The 20362-nt window shown below is 42.8% G+C and overlaps 1 protein-coding gene across 1 annotated transcript in view; it reads left to right on the plus strand.

Moving 5' to 3' along the window:
- The first annotated feature begins 7902 nt into the window (after window positions 1-7902).
- The window catches only part of rnf220b (ring finger protein 220b), a 30387-nt gene continuing 17927 nt past the window's right edge, over window positions 7903-20362 (plus strand). The window contains exon 1 of the mRNA XM_075484372.1: window positions 7903-8484. Coding sequence (XP_075340487.1) covers window positions 7905-8484 — 580 coding nt within the window. The 5' untranslated portion in view covers window positions 7903-7904. The remainder of the gene's footprint in view (window positions 8485-20362) is intronic.

The raw sequence follows: 20362 nt of genomic DNA on the forward strand, positions 1-20362 counted from the left end.
CTTCATTTGCACAAAGTTGTTTTGTTCCATGTCACTGCAGCATTACCTGGTGTGCCCCTTGTGAAATGACTTGTTTACATAGAAAAGAGAGTCATGTAGTGTGTCGCTATGTTTAAACACTGTGGTGCTCTGCTGTCTGTAGATTTGGTCTGAACTTAGCTTTTAAACTAGATATTTGTGACTAGATTTGAAAAATGTCAAAGTCTGTTTCCAAAAAATGTGAACGGAAGAGTGAAATATTAAGAAAAATGTGGCATAATTATTTCTAAAAGTTTTGAATATAAATGTAAATAAATGTGTTTGAACAACATATACTGCCATTCAGATGATGGATATTTTCACGAGGGCTTTGGTTAATTCAGCATGACAATACTAAGACACATTTACGCATATGACAACTGCAAGGCTCCGTAGTAAGATTTCAGATGCTAGACTGGCCTGTCTGCAGTCTAGACTTGTCACCCATTGAAAACATGTGATGCATTATGAAACAAAAAGTATGTTAGGGCGGGCCTCCAATTCTTGAGCTCTTTAAATCCAAATTTAAGGTAGTTTAAATACTTGAGTAGCCTGGCTGACGCGTCCACAATCTCGATGAGATGGTGGTCTGGGAACTAGGTGTGCATTTTCTCGAATTTGAGGCGTGGTTTACGAATGCCTAGAGCCGTTTATTGGGCGCTACGAATGTCCATCAAATGACGTCAGGTTCTTCCCATGCTGCTTTGCGCGCGATTCATAGCCAATTGTATCACTTATACCAGATGACGACAGAAATTCGACGAGGAAGAAGAAAAAAATGGAAAATAAAAGTAAACTTGCGCTCTAAGCTACTTAAATTGACAACAAAGTAGGCCTATATGCTATATTCTACATGAATTTTTATGTTGTAGAGTTGTGAATTTATTTTAATAATGGAGAAATTGAGCAGCCTTGCTTTGTTGTCTACAGTAGTAGATCAACCCTCATCTTACTTTGAAGCTCCAAGCTCCCAGAAGTGACGTCGACGCAGCTTTAGCAGCAGAAAAGCTATCAGGCTTGTGTTGTTGATAATAATAAACTCCTGGACTATGTACAAACTTCCAAATGCATCGTTTTGTGAGTACAGACCATATTTGTACTACTGTAGAAGTTTGGTGTCATGACATGTGATTTTAGTGTGGTAATTTTGGAGATACTGCCAGGGTCCGTTAGCGCTTGTACTAAGCTATTCGGGATAACTCAGTAACTCAGCTGATGTTCAGCCAATATCGGAAAAACTTCGGGTGGGCTACTTGGCTTGATGTCACGGTTCAAATGACCCTAGGGTGAATCTACTCCGAAACACTTTCTAAGGCTGCATTGAACGGTAACGTTGTGTCCGCTGTCATGTTGGATTAACACTCTACAAGCTTCGGTGTAGCGCATAGACGTCGTCATTGTCTTGCTCCCCCCCCGTTCTGTGATTGGTTCCCAAACTCTGGCAAAAATAAGGGCGGTGGTTTCCAGGCTGACTTTGCAGTGAGAATGAAATCGAGCGCAAAGCAGCATGGGAATTCCCAGGCTAATACTTGAGGATATTGATACTGGATATTGTTTTTTTGTTTCTTTTTCCATCTGCTGTCAATCAACTTTTAACACAGACACCATTAACACTTGCACTGTCCAGTGCAACTTTGAATAACTTTGCGAATACGGATTAATATCAAGTAAGTGCAAGATGCTCCATGCCAGTTAATATTACTGACTGGTCATCATCTGACTTTTTTTCTTTTCTTTTTAAAAAAAAAATCTTTCTTTACCAGATTTCACTCCCATTTGCATTATCTGGATGTGTTAGCCTGGGTTTGAGGCTACGGCTACACGAAAACGAAACAAGGTTTTTTTTGAAAACGGGTACGAAAATTCTTGCGACCACACGGAAACGCGCTGCTGTCCAGACGAAAACGATGAAACGATGCAGTACACACGCCACTGTGTCACGCCACGCTGTGAGACAATAGAGAAGTGTTAAAATTGGCTCACAGCGTCAACGTGTGACTGACGCAAAAACGTTTTAGCTGTAACAATGGAAACGAAACGAGGCCGTTTTCAAACTTTCCCACTCTGGAACCCGTTTTCAAAAACTATCGTTTTGGGGTAGTGGGAACGCCGGCTCCGTGTGGCCGCGACAGCGAAACGATAAGAAAAAGTATCGTTTACAGTGAAAAACGTTTTCGTGTAGCCGCAGCCTGAGAAGTCCGGTCTCATACTATTCTTAAAATTCTGGTTTTGATTGGACTAACATAATTAGTTTTTTTCTCATGTCATGTAAATGTTTTCATATTGACTAGACCATGAACTATTCTATATACCAAAGTATTCTGGAGTGAAATGTGAAGTCATCAGTCTGACAGCTAGATTTAGGCATAAATTGGGTCATACAACACAACAATGTAGAGCAGCAAATCTACAACAGAACAGCTGAAAGAGAAGTCTTGCAGTCTAAACACCAACCTGATTGAAATGCCGTGGAGGGATGTGAAGAGTGGCAAATCTCAATGACCTAAAGCAACATTGTGGGCCAGGATTCCTCCACAATGATGTGAGAGAATGATAATGTTCATTTATCCATCCATCCATTTTCTATGGATGTCACGGGAGGGCTGGAGGCTATCCCAGCTGCCACTGGGATAGAAGCGGGGTATACCCTGGACATGTCGCCACTCCATCACAGTGCCAAAATACAGACTAACAACCATGCACACTCACTGCAAGAGTCAATTAAGAATCACAGTTTAACAAAGCAAGCACAATTTTTTTAACTGGGAGGAAGCCAGTGTACCTGGACAATGCATGCCTGGACCCAAGCATGCAGGGGATGAACAGGCAAACCACGTACAGAAGGTCCCAGATGAGATCAGAACTTGGAACATCCTTGCAGGGAAGCAACACTGCAAATCACCACCGTGCAGCCAGACTGATTTTGTCATTCAGGTAAATTGGTGGTTCTGCAAGCTTTTAAGTCGTGCAGTGGACTTTTTGTGAAAAGAAAAATGGCAGTGTAACGTGTCATTTGTTTTTCATCTGGCCTTGTGTTTACCTACTTTTAAGTCCTGATATGGACTAGATCATTTTTGTCATCTCCTTGGACTTATACTAGTTGTACTTTATTTTGGACAGCCGTAAAAACTACCTTCATTTCAGCAACGTAGAGCCAAAGTTGAGTGCATGCAAACAGTATTAGCCCACTGACAGTGGTGTGCTGTGAATGTGAAAACATACAGAAGACATGTGTGAGTGTGCATATTTGTATGTGTGTGTATTTGTATGGTGACGGGCAGTCACCAGCCCTCTCGGGAGGAAGCGATCAATGATTGAGACCATAATGCACCTCTCTGTATTCGTACTCACATTCACGCTCATTGGCCGTTTTGGGGAGCTGTCACACACAGACCCACACACGCACACACACCCACTTTCACGCACACACACATTGTCACATGCTCGACAGCTCATCTCTCACACGTTCCCTTCCACTCCATCTTGTAGCTGTCTGGTCGATGGCCTCTCTCTGTGTCTCACTTCCCACTGCTTAGTCTTTGGCAGACTGCTCTGCTCTGGCGCTGTCTCTCCCTATGTTAATATAGTAGCTAACCTCCTTCCACATAGCACTGCTACCAGACAGTCTCTATGTTGATATACTGAAGAAGAGTGTGGCACTGCGCTGCAAAGATACTACCAAGTGACTCCAGAGAACTGAGCACTCTTCATCTTTAGCACTGATCCTGGCACTCTGAGCATCCTTTTGGAGGTACAATCACTTAAAGCAAAATACATTTTTGTCTGTTTTTCTTTTCTTTTTTTTTTTATAGTTCCAGTATAGTCATATGCTATGAGTTATGAAGGCAATCTGCAGTAATTAGACATTGAGAGTCAGGCAGCAAAAAGAAATTATCACTAATTGGTCTGTGGAAATGATTACAGTAGAAACTTAATTTACTCCGTGCCCCGGAAAAAAGAACTGGGAATGAAAGGAGGGGTATGAAAAAATAAAACAATGACTACTTACTATTCACTACTCTAATTACACATCGGGAAAGTTAAAAGACTCCGTAGATGACCTCTGGCACCCTAATAAAAGAAGTGAGGAACTCTCTTAATTCACCTTCCCTCATCTCTTACTTGTTGGCAATCACACTGAGAACCACAGGAACTACGCTGTACAATTAAAATGTAATTAAAAACAAAACTCAATTTATTAAAAAAAAAGAAAGAAGATGAACACTATCAGATAAACCAAAACTAACTGAGTCCAAATCTACAGACCTCAACATACATTGCATGCATTAAGACGTTTCACTCTGAGTGTGTGTATGGCAGTCAAGAAGATGGCCAAGTGACTCACCTCCTGCCAGAAAATGAAAGCATACAATTAACATCGCATCCCATCATCCTCAGCTGAGCGGGCAGGCTTGTAATTGGCTGGCTGACCAGCCTGCGTGGCTTCGGGTGGCAATTTATTCTGGGAGCCATGCAGTTTACCCTGGGCAGCTAACGGCCCCTGTGCCGTAACCTGGCCGAGGCAGCGGGGACATCATTAACACTTCACTGGGCCTGCAGGACACATACCCATCATCCACTATACACCACCCACAGCCACTAGCACACAGGGCAAAGTCGAGGAACAGGGAAGAAATAATGATCGTAATGTCAATGGAGCCACTTGTAGTGAGTATGCTCAATGATCAGCAGGCAAATACGGATATTCCTGGCATTTTTCACTATAGCTGTATCATAAGAGTTTCCTAATAGCTTTTCTAACCCAATGGTTATTTTTCATTATCCATTTGGAATGAGAAAATGTTCTTATTGTCCTGAGCAGATCTGGTTTGGAAAATCCAGTGTCTGTGAGAGAGCGCGATGGTATGTGCTTGACTAACCCTAAAACAATGTATGAGTGAGAGGGCGCTCTTTAAGGGGAGTAATGACCTTGCCTTGTCGCAAGGAAGACATGTGTTACACACTCTCGTATTGGTCTGAGGGCAACATTGTCACAGAGTCAGTCTGGACTCACATTTATAAGTCCATTTAAAGGTCTGCATCTGCTGTCTGGCTCTCCTCGGCCTCACCGACCGGCTGTCTTTTAGGTGTGAGAGGAGGAAAGCTCAGTCACACTTTAAGGGGAGAAGGGTTATGTGAAATGTTCCGGCTATATCGCAGTTCCCCTCAGTCTAAGGAAATATAGACAAGAGTCAATATTTATGTTTATGTCTCAATTATCTGCTGTGTTTTCAGAGTGAATTAGCTCAGAGAACCCCCTGGTCCCACACTGTGTCTCCCCAAAACACTCTTCCTTGTGTCTTCTTCTTGGCTGTGATATTCCCAATTCACTAATTTCCCATTTCAGGACTGTGTCTCGCTTTCCTGATTACAGGCGCACACACACACCCACACACACAAATGCACACACACACACACACACACACACACACACACACACACACACACACACACACACACACACACACACACACACGCACACACACACACACACACACGCACACACACACACACACACACACACACACACACAGGCTCACAGCCAAATGGCTGTTCATTAAAGACAGGGACCTGAGGGGAAGCAATCGTCTGAGAGACGGAAATTGCGTGTCACATTAGATTAGCGGTGTAAAGCCTCTGGATTGGCTCCGGGGAATAAGGAATTATTTCAATTACATTATTTCAAAAAGTCTTTAAGCAATACCAATACCGATAAAAACAAATTAAGAGTGATTTGGGCTGATTTGTGGCGCTCTGAGCTGTGCTTTCTGACAATGTGCTTGGAAATCAGATATGAATAATGCAGATATTACACTGTGTAATGTGTTGGACTTGAAAGCAGATTATCTGTGACAAATAACGCCACTGGTTTGCATTGTGTCTCATCAAAAGGGAATATTCCCAAGTGTCAGTCACACAGGCAGGGGGACTGTACAGGTTGAGTGAGCCACAGAGGAGAAGATAACTCATTCACCTGCCATTCAGAGCAGTGACACCAAAACACCCCCACAGAAAGTGGTGGCTTGAGTGGATGAACTCAATCTTTTGGAACATGCCTTTATAGTCTAAACTCTATATGTGTGGTGGATGCAAAGCCTGATGTTAGGCTGTTGTTATAGTAGTTCATTTGAGTTGTAGTTATCATAAAGTTAGATTTTCATCAAAACGTCTGATGCTTCATTCTATATTTCCTGTTATAGGCCAATGGGACACTTTTATGCCACTTCCTAATGTTTTCTCTGCAAAATCTGAACGCTATATTTGGCTTTTTGACTCTATTTCACTGTAGGTATGACACCTTAAGCAAGGGCAAGAAACTGAATGTGACCATCGGCAGGCAGGTTTCGAGGGGAGAGAGAGCAGTAAGGGGGGAAGAGGCTACAGAGAAAGAGGGCAGGGTAAAGACGAGGAGAGGGGGGGTTGTCACACGGAGCGCAAAGACCAACAGAGACAGACCGACCCGCAGCCAGTCCACTCATGGTGCCTTCATCCTGTCCAGACACACAGCGACCACGCATCTCTAAACTACGCGCATCTCTGCCTCTGCCTCTTGTACACACTCGCAACATCTGGAGGAGGACCGAGAAATCCGACGCCTTTTTCCACCTCTTCTTTTTTCCAGCGCAACCGGGAGAAAGTGACGCGTCCCCGAAATTAACTATAAGTTGAAAGAGAAGCAGCGCGAAAGTGTTGGCGGCGAAATAAATCTCGCTTTGAATACTTCATCACAGTAAGTACCGGCTGACGCTTCGTGATCACTCAAGTGATTACAGCTTCATTTACTTTTAATTGGTTTAATTGGTTATGTGATTGCCATGTGTTCTGTCGGGTGTGAGACTTTGTAGTTTTTTTTTCTAAAGTAACTTCTGAACTAAAAAGCAAACATACAAACAAACAAAAAAAAGACCTATAGGTTTTTTAAAAACGCACATGTAAAGACGGAATAAATAACCCGGTAAATCATGAGATATCACAGGGTCATATTTTGACCTTTTATGCGCTCGTGTAAGTCAGAAGTAGGTTACGGCTTTGAATACTGGCACATTTTCACAGCATTTCGGTGGTAACATTTCATGAATTGTGCATTTGAATGTTTTGATTTATTCGTTGATTTATTTTCAAAGTCTATTAAGTTTTTCACTAGTGCGCAAACCTAGCCTACGTTCGGAAAAAACTCATGTAAGTGGTGAAAAAAGGTTTAAGGCCTTTTCCTAGAACTTATTCCAATGTTTTTTTTACGTTTTAATTTCACTTTAAGGGACAGAAAATCCAGAGCTTCTGATGAGTTGATGTTAAAACTTTATCTATCTATTTTGAACTATTTGTTGGTGATTATTTTTTTCTTTTGTGTCCAAACGCTTCTGTTTCATTGATGCTTATTCCACTCAAAAAGACGAATTTAATTTGGATTCACTGGTCTCAATCAAAAGGATTTACACTTTATTGATTCACTCAAAAAAAAAGATTAATTTCTATAAAATAAACGGGTGGTTGTACTTTTTCCCCATATGCGTTTGTAAATTTCCTCCCTTATTCTAATCGCATAGACCTCACTATTAAGTTAACATTGCAGACTCGGTTGGTGGTTTATTCTGTCGTAATTATTTACAGGCTCAGTATGCCTCATCCAACCCCTTTTTGTTGAGATTTGCCCAAAGCTGTGATTGTAAAAATGCCTCCAGAATTGCAAGTGGTGTGTTACACAACATGAAAAGATTTTGGCGTCAGGGTTCATGAAACAATTTCCTGTAAAATTAACAAAATGAAACCCTTTTTTTTTTTTTTGCCTAAATTAAACACAAATCAGATTATTAAATCCAGTGATTTGTAACTTTTTGATGAAAGAACATCTCCCACTGTGTCTCCCGGCAGTCTCAGAGGGGGGAATGGACCTCCACCGCCCCTTCAAGATGGACAGCCCCTCCTACCTGCCAGCTCCATTGGCCTCCCCCGCCCTGATGGTCCTCGCCTCCACCGCCGAGGCCGGCCGAGACGCTTCCGTGCCCTGCCAGGCGCCCAGACCCTTTGGTGTCCCTGCCTCCGTGGAGAAGGAGCTCCACCTCCCCTTCCCCTCAGCCTCCTACACCTTCACCTCCATGTATCAGCGGCAGGGCCCCATGTCAGGCACTTTTCCATCCCGAGACTTCCCTGCTTCCCTGCTCCACCTGCACCCTCAGTTCACCCCACCAAACCTGGACTGCTCCACTCTGGGCATGCTTAACCACAGCGGGGTGGGCGCCTTCCGACCTTTTTCCTGCCCGCAAGAGGAAAGGGAGTCTGGGGGTTATCAGTCAGCTTTCACCCCCGCCAAGAGACTGAAAAGCTGCTTTCCTGAGCTGGAGGGGAAGGAGTTTGACTTTGGCTCCCTAAAAGCTGGAGAGGAGAACGGAAGGAAGCTGTTCTCCATGTCCGGCCTGCTGTCTGATGGAGAGGCTTCTTCAAGCCCAGAGGAGCGCAAAGAGCACTGTGAGTATGCACTCAGCTTGGAGAGCTATCTGACACGTCAAAAAATTTTTTAAGTATACATTGAGTATACATTTACAGCTCTTCCTACCCACATCTAAACATCCCCCTCACAACTTTAAAGTACACAGAGAACAGTGTTGAGAATAATGTTAAACCTCATGCTCACCCTGACATGACATGGCCAATGAGATTAACATATCCTCTACAGCTGCATAGACTAAAGGTGACAATATTTTTCTTTTTTTGCACTCTATCATCTCCATGGGCAAAGTATTTACAGCAGCTGGCTGTGATTGACTTTGTCACAAATAAATTGAATAGTGACACTTATTCAGCTTAGTGATCATTACCCACATATGACCATTAGGCCTATTGGAAGTCAGACTTTTCTTGGTGCCTGAGGAACACAAAAACATTGGAGCGTATGGAGGGTTGACACAGGAGGAGTGAGAGTTGGAACGAATGACATCCTGTCAGAGATAACGAGATGGCAGAGATAGAGAGGAAGGGATGGAGGAGGATACACAAAAAGAGAGGCAGAGAGCGAGAAAGAGGGAGACGCAGCAATGTGCCTCAGCCTGAGCTTCCCAACGACAACCCTCAGCTCAATATGGCCGCCCACACCAGCCGTCTGATTTGTTGACAAATGAGTGGGAGAGGTGTCAGTCAGCACGCCGCGGAGGGAGAGACGCTCCTCATTACTCCTGGGGATAATTGCCCGACGACGCGGGGGCACAACACTCGGCTCAGAGGGAGACGGGAGGGAGTGAGTCAGGGAGGCAATGCTAGGCATGATGGGAAATCAAACCCCCTCAGCGGCGGTCGCCAAGGGGAGCGCCTGACAGATGAAAGGTACCAGAGGAAGACAGAAAGTGAGAGGAGAGAGAGCACCTAAAGGCTCAGCAGATCAGAGGGGGACACCATCGAATATAATGACAATGAGAAAGGATCGGGGGGGGCAGAGCTGAAGAGGGGAGAAGGCAGGAGGGAGAGATGCTGGTGCGTGCTCTCATACACACCACCTAAAGGAAACTTTCATCCCACACATAAAGGGCGGGAGCAGGGACGAGTTGTCTTAAGAAAAGTTTGGATTGTTCGCCGTGTGTCACTTTGCATATGTGCATGTCTTTGTGGAAACTTGCTGATTTTGTCGCTGGTTGGTGGCTGAGTGACAGGGCCAGGGAGGCGGAGTGGCAGGAAGGAATCTCTATATGGAATTTTAATAAGGACAGGAAAAGAAGAAATGCCAGCCAGCATGCTGGTGTGAGAGGTGTGTCTGTCTGACAGTGTTTGCTCTGTGCACTCGTGCATACGTGCTCACCTCCTGATTTTGGGAATCTCATTTGGGGAATGTTGACAAGGACAAAAGATGAGGCGCAATAGAACACGGAGAGCATCAGTCCTCCAAAAAGAATAAAAAAAGAACCAGGGAAAAATGGATTCATGCACATTGGAAGCTGCTTTTCCAGCTTTATCCAATTAGATTGGAGCTCAGGGAAACTAAGAGCTTTAATGCAATTGAGCTCCTGGCACTTTTCTAAGTCTGACATACACTTGTTCCTCTTGAATGGGTAACAGACAGTCACTTCAGGACCAAAAGTCTTAAATGTTAAGCTTGAAATCTTCTTTGAGTGTGAGAGTGTCTACTGCTCACGTACTGCGGTAACAGCAGCAGAGCAGTTTCTCACTGAACTGCAAACTAGATCACATAATCCTACTTTTATTCTTTTAAAGCTTTCTTCATTAGTGAAATTACTCTCTGGGTTTAGTTTGCATTTTCCCACTTTGTCTTTTTATGAGTGAAATATTCCTGTTAGCGCTGTAAAGCAAAGAACTTCCCTCAGAGGTGCAACCATGCGGTGGACACTGCACATGAACATTTGGACTTGGATTAGATGTAGAGGATGAATGCTGTGAAATGAACTCCGAATACCTGGTGTCAGCTTTTAGTGAATGAATCAAAAACCTTTTTACGAAAACTTGCTACGTTTTACTCTCAAAGACTATCAAAGCATTTTATAACTTTACTTTTCTGCCTACAGGAGAAGGCACCCTTTTCTATCCTTTTCATTCTGTACAAGAATTTGTGCACACAGGTGACCATGGACCTCCTCTCATACTTTCTTGTCAATCCAGACAACAAGAAAGGTACATGGCACCTCTCCCCAGCTGCCTTTGGTGCCGTCTCCAGTGGCCGTCTCCTTCTGTCCATTGCGCGTCTTTTCTCTGTCCATGTTCCCTCCCAGACTTGCCTCTGTTTTATCAGGGAAGGTCTGAGATGCTCGGTGTGCTCTGACAGCTGTTCAAACAGCCACGCTTGCTTTCAAAGGGCAGATGTCTTCACTGGAGCGAGTCATGCTTATTTTCCTCTGGGAGATGCTTTCCGCCACAGGCCTGAGCTGGAACGAAAATGGTTCTTTACCAGAAACATGAGTTGGGGAAACTGGAGGAGTTGAGTGGCAAAAACATGTCGTGTCCAGAAGCTGTGTGTAAATGTGTGTGTGCGTCTGCGAGTCACAGTGGAGGCAAAGCTAAGTGAGCGCTGCGATAAATGGAGCCAGATGTTTGAGAGCCCCTGTGTTGACAAGCACTTAAATGTCCGGCTTGAGGATGTGGCTGTCCAAAAAGGGATATCTTTTACCCACAAAGAAGAGAAACTGAATATTTAGGTATTTTCTAATTAACAGTGTCAGACAATTAATCACTAATGTAACTTATGTACTAAAGCTTTTCCTTGTTCTCTGGACAAAATGACCCGACTGACCTGATGTCTGCTTTCCAAAAGTGACATTCACAAGCACTGCTTTCACGAAGCCCAACATTTGACAAGTGTTTGTGGCCAGCAAATTTCAAGTGCACTTGAACCTTGCTTCCAAACATGAGCTGCAAGTATACGTTAATGACATACAAACATGGTAAATGAAATGCATCTGCACAACAGAAGATAACGAGGTGTGTCAGTCACTAAATTTAAAAAAAGAAAATACTGCTATTCTTAACATCACTCTCCTCAATCAGCTCAACATGTTGATAATGCACAATTTGTGTGATTTTTTTTTTTCTCTGTGTGTCACCTGTTTGAGTCTGTTTTTGTCGACATTGTTAAGGTCTTATCAGAAGTTATTATGCATAAAGGTGTTGGAGACAAAACTCTTCACTATAACAAATTCTGCCTATCAGTGCTCTGACCGACTCATCCAATTTTCCCCTGAGTGAAAAGAAATCCTGCAGGAAGTTAATATAGGGGAAACATTTAACCATGACACACGCCACCAGATGCGCCAGTGTGCAAGTGCTCGCCACGGTGGGTTATTCATGGGTTGTTGGTGCACTAGTGCAGCTTGAAGAGAATCAATATTACATAGATTCAGCTTAGATTTGGCACAAGGATTATCTCCGTGATGAAGTTTGATAGGTTTGATCTAGCTCAAGACACAAGTTACATCAGTTTGCCGTGTGTGAAATTGACTGTTTCTTCAGGATATAACTGCAGTGAAGTAAACTAATGAAAGCGGAATTTTTTGAGATACACTCAGCTGCTTATTCATAAAGCCAATTATTGCAGAATTAGCTCACATAACTGCAGGAGGTGTTGATCATTCAGCCAAGTTTTTGTGGGGTTTTTTGTACAAACTAAAGTGTGCATGTAATTTACATTATGTATTGAAATTGCTCTTTTAGCACACACACACATGTTGGTTCATATACTCGTACTGCGCGTGCTGATTTGATAACGGGGAGACTACGTGTTTAGTGTGTAGCTGTCGTTGACGGTTGCTGGTATTGACTGGAGCTTTCTGTTGAAAGACACAGTGTTTACATCCCCCTAGCAGACCACAAGAGATCAATAGCAACCACTCGATGCTCATGCATACACATATAGTATCTACTGCCTGCTATTATTCCCAGTGTGTACGCTCCTTATCAGGCAGTCTCGCATATGCTCTCTGTGCATCGACAGTCAAACTCACCATATGCTAATGCAAATTTTATTTTTGCTTGCTTTTGTATTTTTTTGTGATTCGTCAGGAACAAAGTTTATCAAGATAGCTGACACGCTACAGTTTAGAAGGTGTAAACATGAAAAAATAAGATCAGGTGGAAAATTTCAGAAAAAAACCCAGATAAAGTTATATCTGTTTTTGAATAGATAATCAAAAAGACGTATCCAAATTGATGAAGATTCTAATTTTGAGTGTACAGCATTAACACACCGCAGCTACAGTGATATTCCTTCTGGTTCTCAAAAGCTGAATCAAGTCAGATAAAGTACCATCTGCAACCAGCTCTCTCTTTGACCACACTAGTCGCCTTGCTCTTGAGTTTAAGCACTCGGGGAGGAAGCATTACAATATTAATGGTAGCTGTGTTTGATGTGAGAGCATGCCGTGGTTGACTGTTCCCCCTCCTGTTGTGATGGTAGTTTGTTCTTCCTAATGTTCTCCCAAGTAAAAGAGGCTTTCATCCTGGCAGGAGGGGAAAGTCTTCTCAGCTTTTTTACCTCCTTCCATCCATCTTCTAAGGGCTGAAAAGAGGGAATGTGGAGGGTTGTCTTGATGTATTTAGATTAACATGTTGACTGTGTGGTCCTAAATGTGTTTTGTGAAGCCATGAGCGGAGCGGTATCTGTGTGTGTTTTTCTGCCACGAATCTTCAAAAGTTGCACAGGGCCAGGCTGCGGACCACACTGCTTGTCAGAGACAGACAGGATTTCTATAAGTCTGGCGGTAGACTTTTACAGTAGCAGGGGGAAATGTGGGTGCATGTGTGTGTGAGACGGGGGTGGTGGTCCTTTGTGGTGACCATCAGCACCTGTTTGACGGTCAACAGAATGTTCTGCTGAAACATGAGTCTTAACACATCTTGTCATCTTGTAGTTGCTGCCTTTGTCTCCCACTGCAGTTTGCCCACACGAGCAGTGTCGCTTCTGTCTGTGTGTGAGTGTATGCTTACAGTATGCCTACAGAAGCAGGGAGACAGAGAAATTAGAAGAAAGAGGATTGCAATGAGTACAGGACCCAAGCAAGGGTTGTTAAAACAACAACCTTGTTTTCACAGAAGCCATCTTTCCTCTTGCCCTTCTCTCTGTTTCCCCTTCTTTCTACTTTTCTGCACACCTGATCGACCTGCATCATAGCTGCCTCTGATCTCACATCAAAGGCATGGCTTGTATGTGTGTGTGTGTGCGCGCACGTGTACATAGAGAAGGCTTGGGGTAAAGGCGGCATTTCTGTAGATTGAATCCCATGTTTGTCAGAAGTAGCACACACATACACACACACGCACACACACACACACACACACACACACACACACACACACACACACACACACATTCACATCCTCCATCTTCTCCCCGGAGCCTAACAAATCAGTCAGGCAGATAGAGAGGGCAGGAAGGCCAAATCCTGGGGTTAAACACATGCCGCTGAGGAGCAGCGCAGACAGACAGCGAGACCACACCAATTCCTTATGCTTGAATGGGAGTCAGGAACCTACATATGTAATATATGATATACAGTATGTGTGTGATGTTTTGTATACGCCGAGTCTCACATGCAGACCTCATTACAGCATGTCACTTGTGCTTGTTGCAAATCGCCCAGCTGCGGTGGAGCTTAACAAAAGGCAATACGCCAAAAGCATGCCAGGCGTGATAGTTTTACCTCTCAAATACATGATTTTCTGACATCATTTAGTGGCTTCTTAAGCAGGATTGACAGCCCTTGTTGGCTGTCAAATGTGCCATATTTTGTCTTTTTTTAATCATTTGAATAAAAGGAAGACATCTTCAGGGAGCTGCAAAGTGGCTAGTATAGGAAGCAGACGCTGACATTTTGAATCCTGACTGACACATGGCAAGAAATATCATATATTTTACATATCTTGAATGCAATGTTATGCTTTGTTGGACTGTTGGTAGAAAGTAGTATAAACGCCTTGAATTTGGATTCTATTCTGGGAATTTTTACATAAATAGAATGATATATGTGTTCATCTCTCAAACATGAAGATTTCAGACACAGAAAGTTAAAGGCTATGTAACTATTTGCACGAGGCAGTTCCAACGCGTTCACGCGCAGGAAACCTCACAGATTACTTACACATTCACCCTGAAGACCCTGGGATCAATTGAGCCACTTCCAGTGGCGATTAACTGTTTGGCAAGCTCCCATCGCCGCCTGTGCACCTCTGCCTTAAAGGTCAAAGTTTACCAGGATTGACCCCTCACCCCGCTGTGTCAGGGTGTAAACACTCCCCCAATTCTCCACAGAGAATAGCATTGGGTCTGAGCCATAAATCACAGCTCAGATAATTGGTAGGAAAACAGCAGTCCAGCAGTATATAACCTTTTACGTCGTCTCAACTCTTTATTATGGTGCTAATGAGTGGCCGTGGATCAGGGTTACAGCTGCAAGCAAAGGGGATGGAGGGAGGGGTTCAACACAGTAAAAAAAACAGGCTACTTGCTACTTACTCACACATGTACATGCGCGGAAAGGCAAAGACACACACATTTTAGTACATAAACATGGGAATTCAGTGTGCACTCCACAACCAGAGGGCAAGCAGACGCTCAGCTACACACAGGAGGGCTCTCACACTGAAGTATATGTGCATATGCAAGCATTCCCTCACACCCACATGCATATGCAAACACACAGGCACACACAGTGGCTGGCAGGCTCAGCAGTGTCCATTACAGGCTGCTATTAGTATGGAGATTGTGCTAATTGTCCCTATAGACCACACAGGCAGCGCTCAGCGGGCCCGCTGTGAGTCTGTGAGGCTGAGTGAGAGAAAGGACTCTTTACACATCCTTTTGTCTTGGTCGTGACCCTATTAGTACAATTACGAATCAATCACTGAATGATTATAGGATACATGCTGTGGACTGATTCAAGCCAAATGATGCTATTTTGTCTCATCGAGTAGTTCTTCTACTAATTTGCTCAAGTTCACATCCGCAAAGTCACAAAACAGCAAAACATTTTCACCTCCCCTCCTGCTGTAGCAATCCAGTTCAGAGCAAGATGAAAATAGCCATTGTAGATGATGTAATTGCAGGTTTAATGAAAAGAAAGACAAAAGTGTTGCTTTGCTTAGTTATAAAGAAAATTTCAACACACTGTATATAAATGGATATAGAAACTGTTGTCAAATTTACTGATGTTGAATATCCATAAAAAAAGATATATCAGTTTTATTTTAAATTGCTGCTTAGACAGTAATATTTTTGGTAAAATTTTGTGTAAAATGTGTTTAATGACACACTATAGTCTTTTAGTACTAAGTTTAAAGGTAAGTTCTTAACATTTTCTCTGCGCTGTTTTTCTTCTCATACTCAAATTTTACCATAAGCTCTCACTTTCAAACTCACTGACTCAGTATTTGGATACCTTTTACCCCAACAGTTTTCATTGTTTTTCATTAGTTTTGACATATATTCTGCTTGTATGTGTGTGAACCTGTGGATTCGGCTCTGGGTGGGCTGCTTCAGGCTCCTGCATACTGGAGAAAGTCCAGTCTCATTAGCAGCGGCTCAAAGCTCCTGATCAGTCAAGTAGAGGAGATTGAACTGTGAGCGGCGCCTGTGTGACCCCGCTGAGCGAGAACACAGGGGAGAAGATCTATACCCGCTGGCGCTGCCACCGGCCTCTTTGTTCTCCTGTCTTTGCTGACGGGGGGGATCGCAGGGGCGTATCGATGGGGGCTCACACTACGCTGCGCTCTCCACGGCTACACATCGGTGTATGTAAATGATATATGTGAGTACACACTCAGAGGTGTGTTTGCAGACACATTTCTAACGTAACACAAAAGTGCATGCACAAACAATTACAATGGCGCTCTTATTCACACTCCTAGTTTTTCCTCAGGCACAAGTGCACACATCACAATTTCTTCCAGCCTACGGTTGAGGGCTGTTGGTCAAGTATTCTTCTAAGACCAATTTGTCTATATCCTAACAAAACAAGGTCAGCGTGTCTGGTGCTGGGAAACCTCACACAGTACCAAGAGATGTGCCCTTTAGTCACAGAGGAAAACAACAACACTACAACAACATCATTTACTGCTCACTTTTGTTTGCAGTTATTGCCTAAATGGTGTAAATGATTTAAACAATATGGCAACATATCAGAATCCTAATGTATGAATAAAAACATTAAATCACAGTCAGCATGCACAATGAAGTCGAGCTATGGTTACAGCTCGACTGTGCCATTAAACTGGACCACTGTCCTTGTCCCAGTATAGATGCACAGGAGCACAAGTATGTCCGACGCCACGACGCTGTGGGCTATATGAGTCAGTCATCCTCCATTTCAGTGTAGCTGAGTCTACTGCACAGACGTTTTTCAGTTGCTTGAATGGTGATTTCGTCACATGCTGCTGCCGTCATAAAATCAGGTTTTTACTAGAGCAGAACGCCGGTCTAGAAATGCTTTAAGTGACACAAAGTCTTAATGGGCGGATTTTCAGTCACAGCTCTTGATGTGGTTAGCCTTCTGGCCAAGGAAACTATATCTGAATGAGAGCGGGTTTATCGGGAATTCGGCTGTATTGTTGAACGCTTATACTGTACTGTTTTTACATAAAGCTAATTGGATGTGTAGTGGTAAGATTGCTGCCTTTCATGTAGGTGACTATGGTTCAAATCCTAACCCACCCCCCGACAGCAAAGGTACTACCTCCAGTTGGGGTCCCTAGGCAAGACCCCCTTATGCTACTTCCCTACCTAGGATATGTGTGTAACTTGGTTTGGATAAAAGTGTCATAAAGATGCTTACATAAAAAGTTGGAGCATGAACAGAGCACCTAGGCTCAGTTGAGTGTAAATATGAACAGTGATTGGCTCCTCAGCTGCCTTATCTGCATGTGTTAGTCCTGTTTTAAGATGTTTGATTTCATGCGATTTTGGTTGGACTAAAATGTTTACAATCCTGGAGCAGCGAGTAGGATTCAGTGAGAAAAATGCAGATTACAGATTAATTCTGCCAGCCTCACTCTCTCCTTTCAAGATTGTTGGAGAAACTACAGTGGTCGTAGATAAATGCCAAAGCCTCTCTGTGTTTGGTTTGTCCATTTTGGGGTACTGTAGAAACATTGAGGTACAACATGGCAGATTCTGTTTGATGCAGATTTGTGCTGTCTGTAGATATTGATGGCTTTTTTTTGGTAACAAAAAACAAAAAAACAAACTTAAACTTGTTATTTTGCACAAATGAAAGTATATTTTTGAATATTACAGTATAAGGCATTTAAATGCTTCCTATTGGAACATTAAAGCAAAAATTATGTAAGCAAAAGTGTTTTTCCTGATATGCAAAGTCACCCTTGAAGATTTCCGTACTTCATACACACTGGATTAACTTATCATCAAACATCAGTGCTTAAACTCCTCCTGATTCCTCTCCTTTTGTGTCTGTGGGTTACTGAAGATAAGCTGCTCAATCACCTGTATCTTTCCACCATTTGAAGATAAAACTATCGTCATCTGCTGTAATTGTTTGCTCATCCAGGCAGACACAATAACATCCTTTAGGAAGTGTGACTAACCCAAACACAGGTGTATCACGCAGCACCAGGTGCTTGCGGTCCCCTCAAACCAGCAGCAGTCAACACAGTGTTTCTGACAGTATCAGATGTTATCTGAGGCTTATCTGTAATGATAGGAGAGATGCCGTGGGGCGGTGCCTGGAACTTTCAACAAGTTCTTACTGGAGGCCTCCTTGCACTGTTGTCCAGGCCTGATGCGGGGCCTGTTTTGTCACACACCTAACAGATTGCCTGTTGGGAGAAAACAACTGTACAGATTTTGTTTGAAGTGAGCGGCAGGCTCTTAGTTTTTCCAGAGTGCTGCTCCTTAATGGTTGAGGTTTCTGCTGCTCACCTGCACTACACAAAGTGCATGAGGGACAGGTGTGAGGGGAAAGCAGGTGAGTGTGTTTTCTTTGGAGCAGCACAGTTTTTATGTTTTTACACAGTGTTTTTATGTGTGTCAGCTGCTAAGGTTTTTTCAGTGTGGAGGTGTGTTTTTCTGATTGTCCCTTGGTGTCAAAAGATTGATATAGACTCCCACACGTTATTCTAAATTGTTATTTACTTACTATGATACTGAAAGATGTGAGAACCTTTGCATTTGAACTTTTCCATTTCTGATTTACTTTATACCTGATAATTGCTTCTTACTATACAAACTGGGCATCTCTTTTTGATCATAAACATATACCAATCAGCCATAACATTAAAACCATATTGAAACATCTCTTAAACACATGTTGTATAAAACATTGAAACTGACAGGTGAAGAAAATAACCCTGTGCATCTTTTTATATTGCAGTGTTTTGCTGGGTAAACATCCAGGATGTTACTTTGACACTTGCCACCAACCTTAACATTTTTGAAGACCAATCACACCCGACTCATGGCAACAGCACTGCCTTAAATAGCAGCCTCCCCCAGCTTAACAGCAGCGGGCCCTGCAAAAAACTGCTTAAAGAACACGACAAATAGTCTGAGGTATTCACCTTGCTTCTAAACTGACCCTGAAATTCCATTCGGATGGAATCTGTGGGAAACAAGCCCAATCCAGAAAGATAACACCCCACAACTCACAGGGTCCAAAGGAAAAAATGCTAGCATCCTACTACCAGACACTCCTGGACTCCTGCTGTTGGTGTTCAAGTTGTGTGCTCAAGTTTTCCAAAAATTAAAGCCAGAACAGTAAAGCTCAGAACACAGTGAACCCATAAAGACCTGTTCAAGAACTAACAGAAAACAGGAAATCAAAACAGAGATGTATGTATTGAATTACTTTAGCGAGAAGAAAAATTAAACAGCCTTACTGTCCATTTTCTGAGAAAGAAGCGGGCTCTTTTTGTTCTTGTGGTGGATCATCCACCATTAATTTAGTCAGTGTTTAAAGGAGACTCAACATTTCCGAGTGTTTGAGCAAAATTCCTCGCTTTCTGTTTTATTACTACTATTTATTACTATTATTCCTTCTTTTCCATTTTACACCTTAGTAAATTCAACTTGGGATGTAATGGCAGAATTTATGTTGAGCAGTTTAGCAGAGAGCCTCTTTTTTTTCTGCTACATACTGCAGCTATACTTATAGCATTCACCATCTGGGATGCTCATCTGAATTTTCTGAGCATGCATCATGCACCTGATAGCAGAAGTAAGAATATTGTTAATGCCCTGTTAGTGGATGTGTTCAGCGTTCTCACTTTGCTCTTGTTGAGTCTTTTTTAAAGGGTTTCAGTTTGTTCTTTCTGTCAGTCAGAAGGTTCTACAAGTTTTTCAAATTCTTTCAAATCTCTCAAGTATCTTGAGCATTTTCTATGTATAAGTAAAAACATAAAAGCTGATTGTTCATGTGTGAACGCTTCCAACTTAATCTGATATGTGGTAAAAAAAAAAAAGACAAAGCAAAACAGCTTTTTTTCTGGCTGTAATGCTGCTGGTGAGTTCTCCCATAATTAAACTCTTTAGTGAGTTCCACACTTACTGACAAAGTGTTTATCCACAACTGTTTAGAAAAGTTGAGTACTCGTAAGCAACAGAGCGTTCCCCTCATTTTCTCCTTATTAACCACTAATTGAGAGACAGAGCGCGGGGGGAAATGAAAATGAGAGTTATGATGAGGAGACATTGGAATAATAAGCACCAGAGAGAAACCGAAAGAGACGTAGAGAGAGAGAGAATTAATGTGTATTAATCAGTGGTTCGGATAATAGTGATGTGTTTTTTCGTGCCGATCTAATTTCCCTCTAATAAGGGATTGTGATCTGTCTGTTAGCTCCTTGATGTCTTTCTGCCACTCTCCCAGCGGTGATAAAAATGTCCAAAGTAGCAGAAAAAAATGTA

Source organism: Odontesthes bonariensis, chromosome 15 (genome assembly GCF_027942865.1).
Source record: "Odontesthes bonariensis isolate fOdoBon6 chromosome 15, fOdoBon6.hap1, whole genome shotgun sequence".
Lineage (NCBI taxonomy): Eukaryota > Metazoa > Chordata > Actinopteri > Atheriniformes > Atherinopsidae > Odontesthes > Odontesthes bonariensis.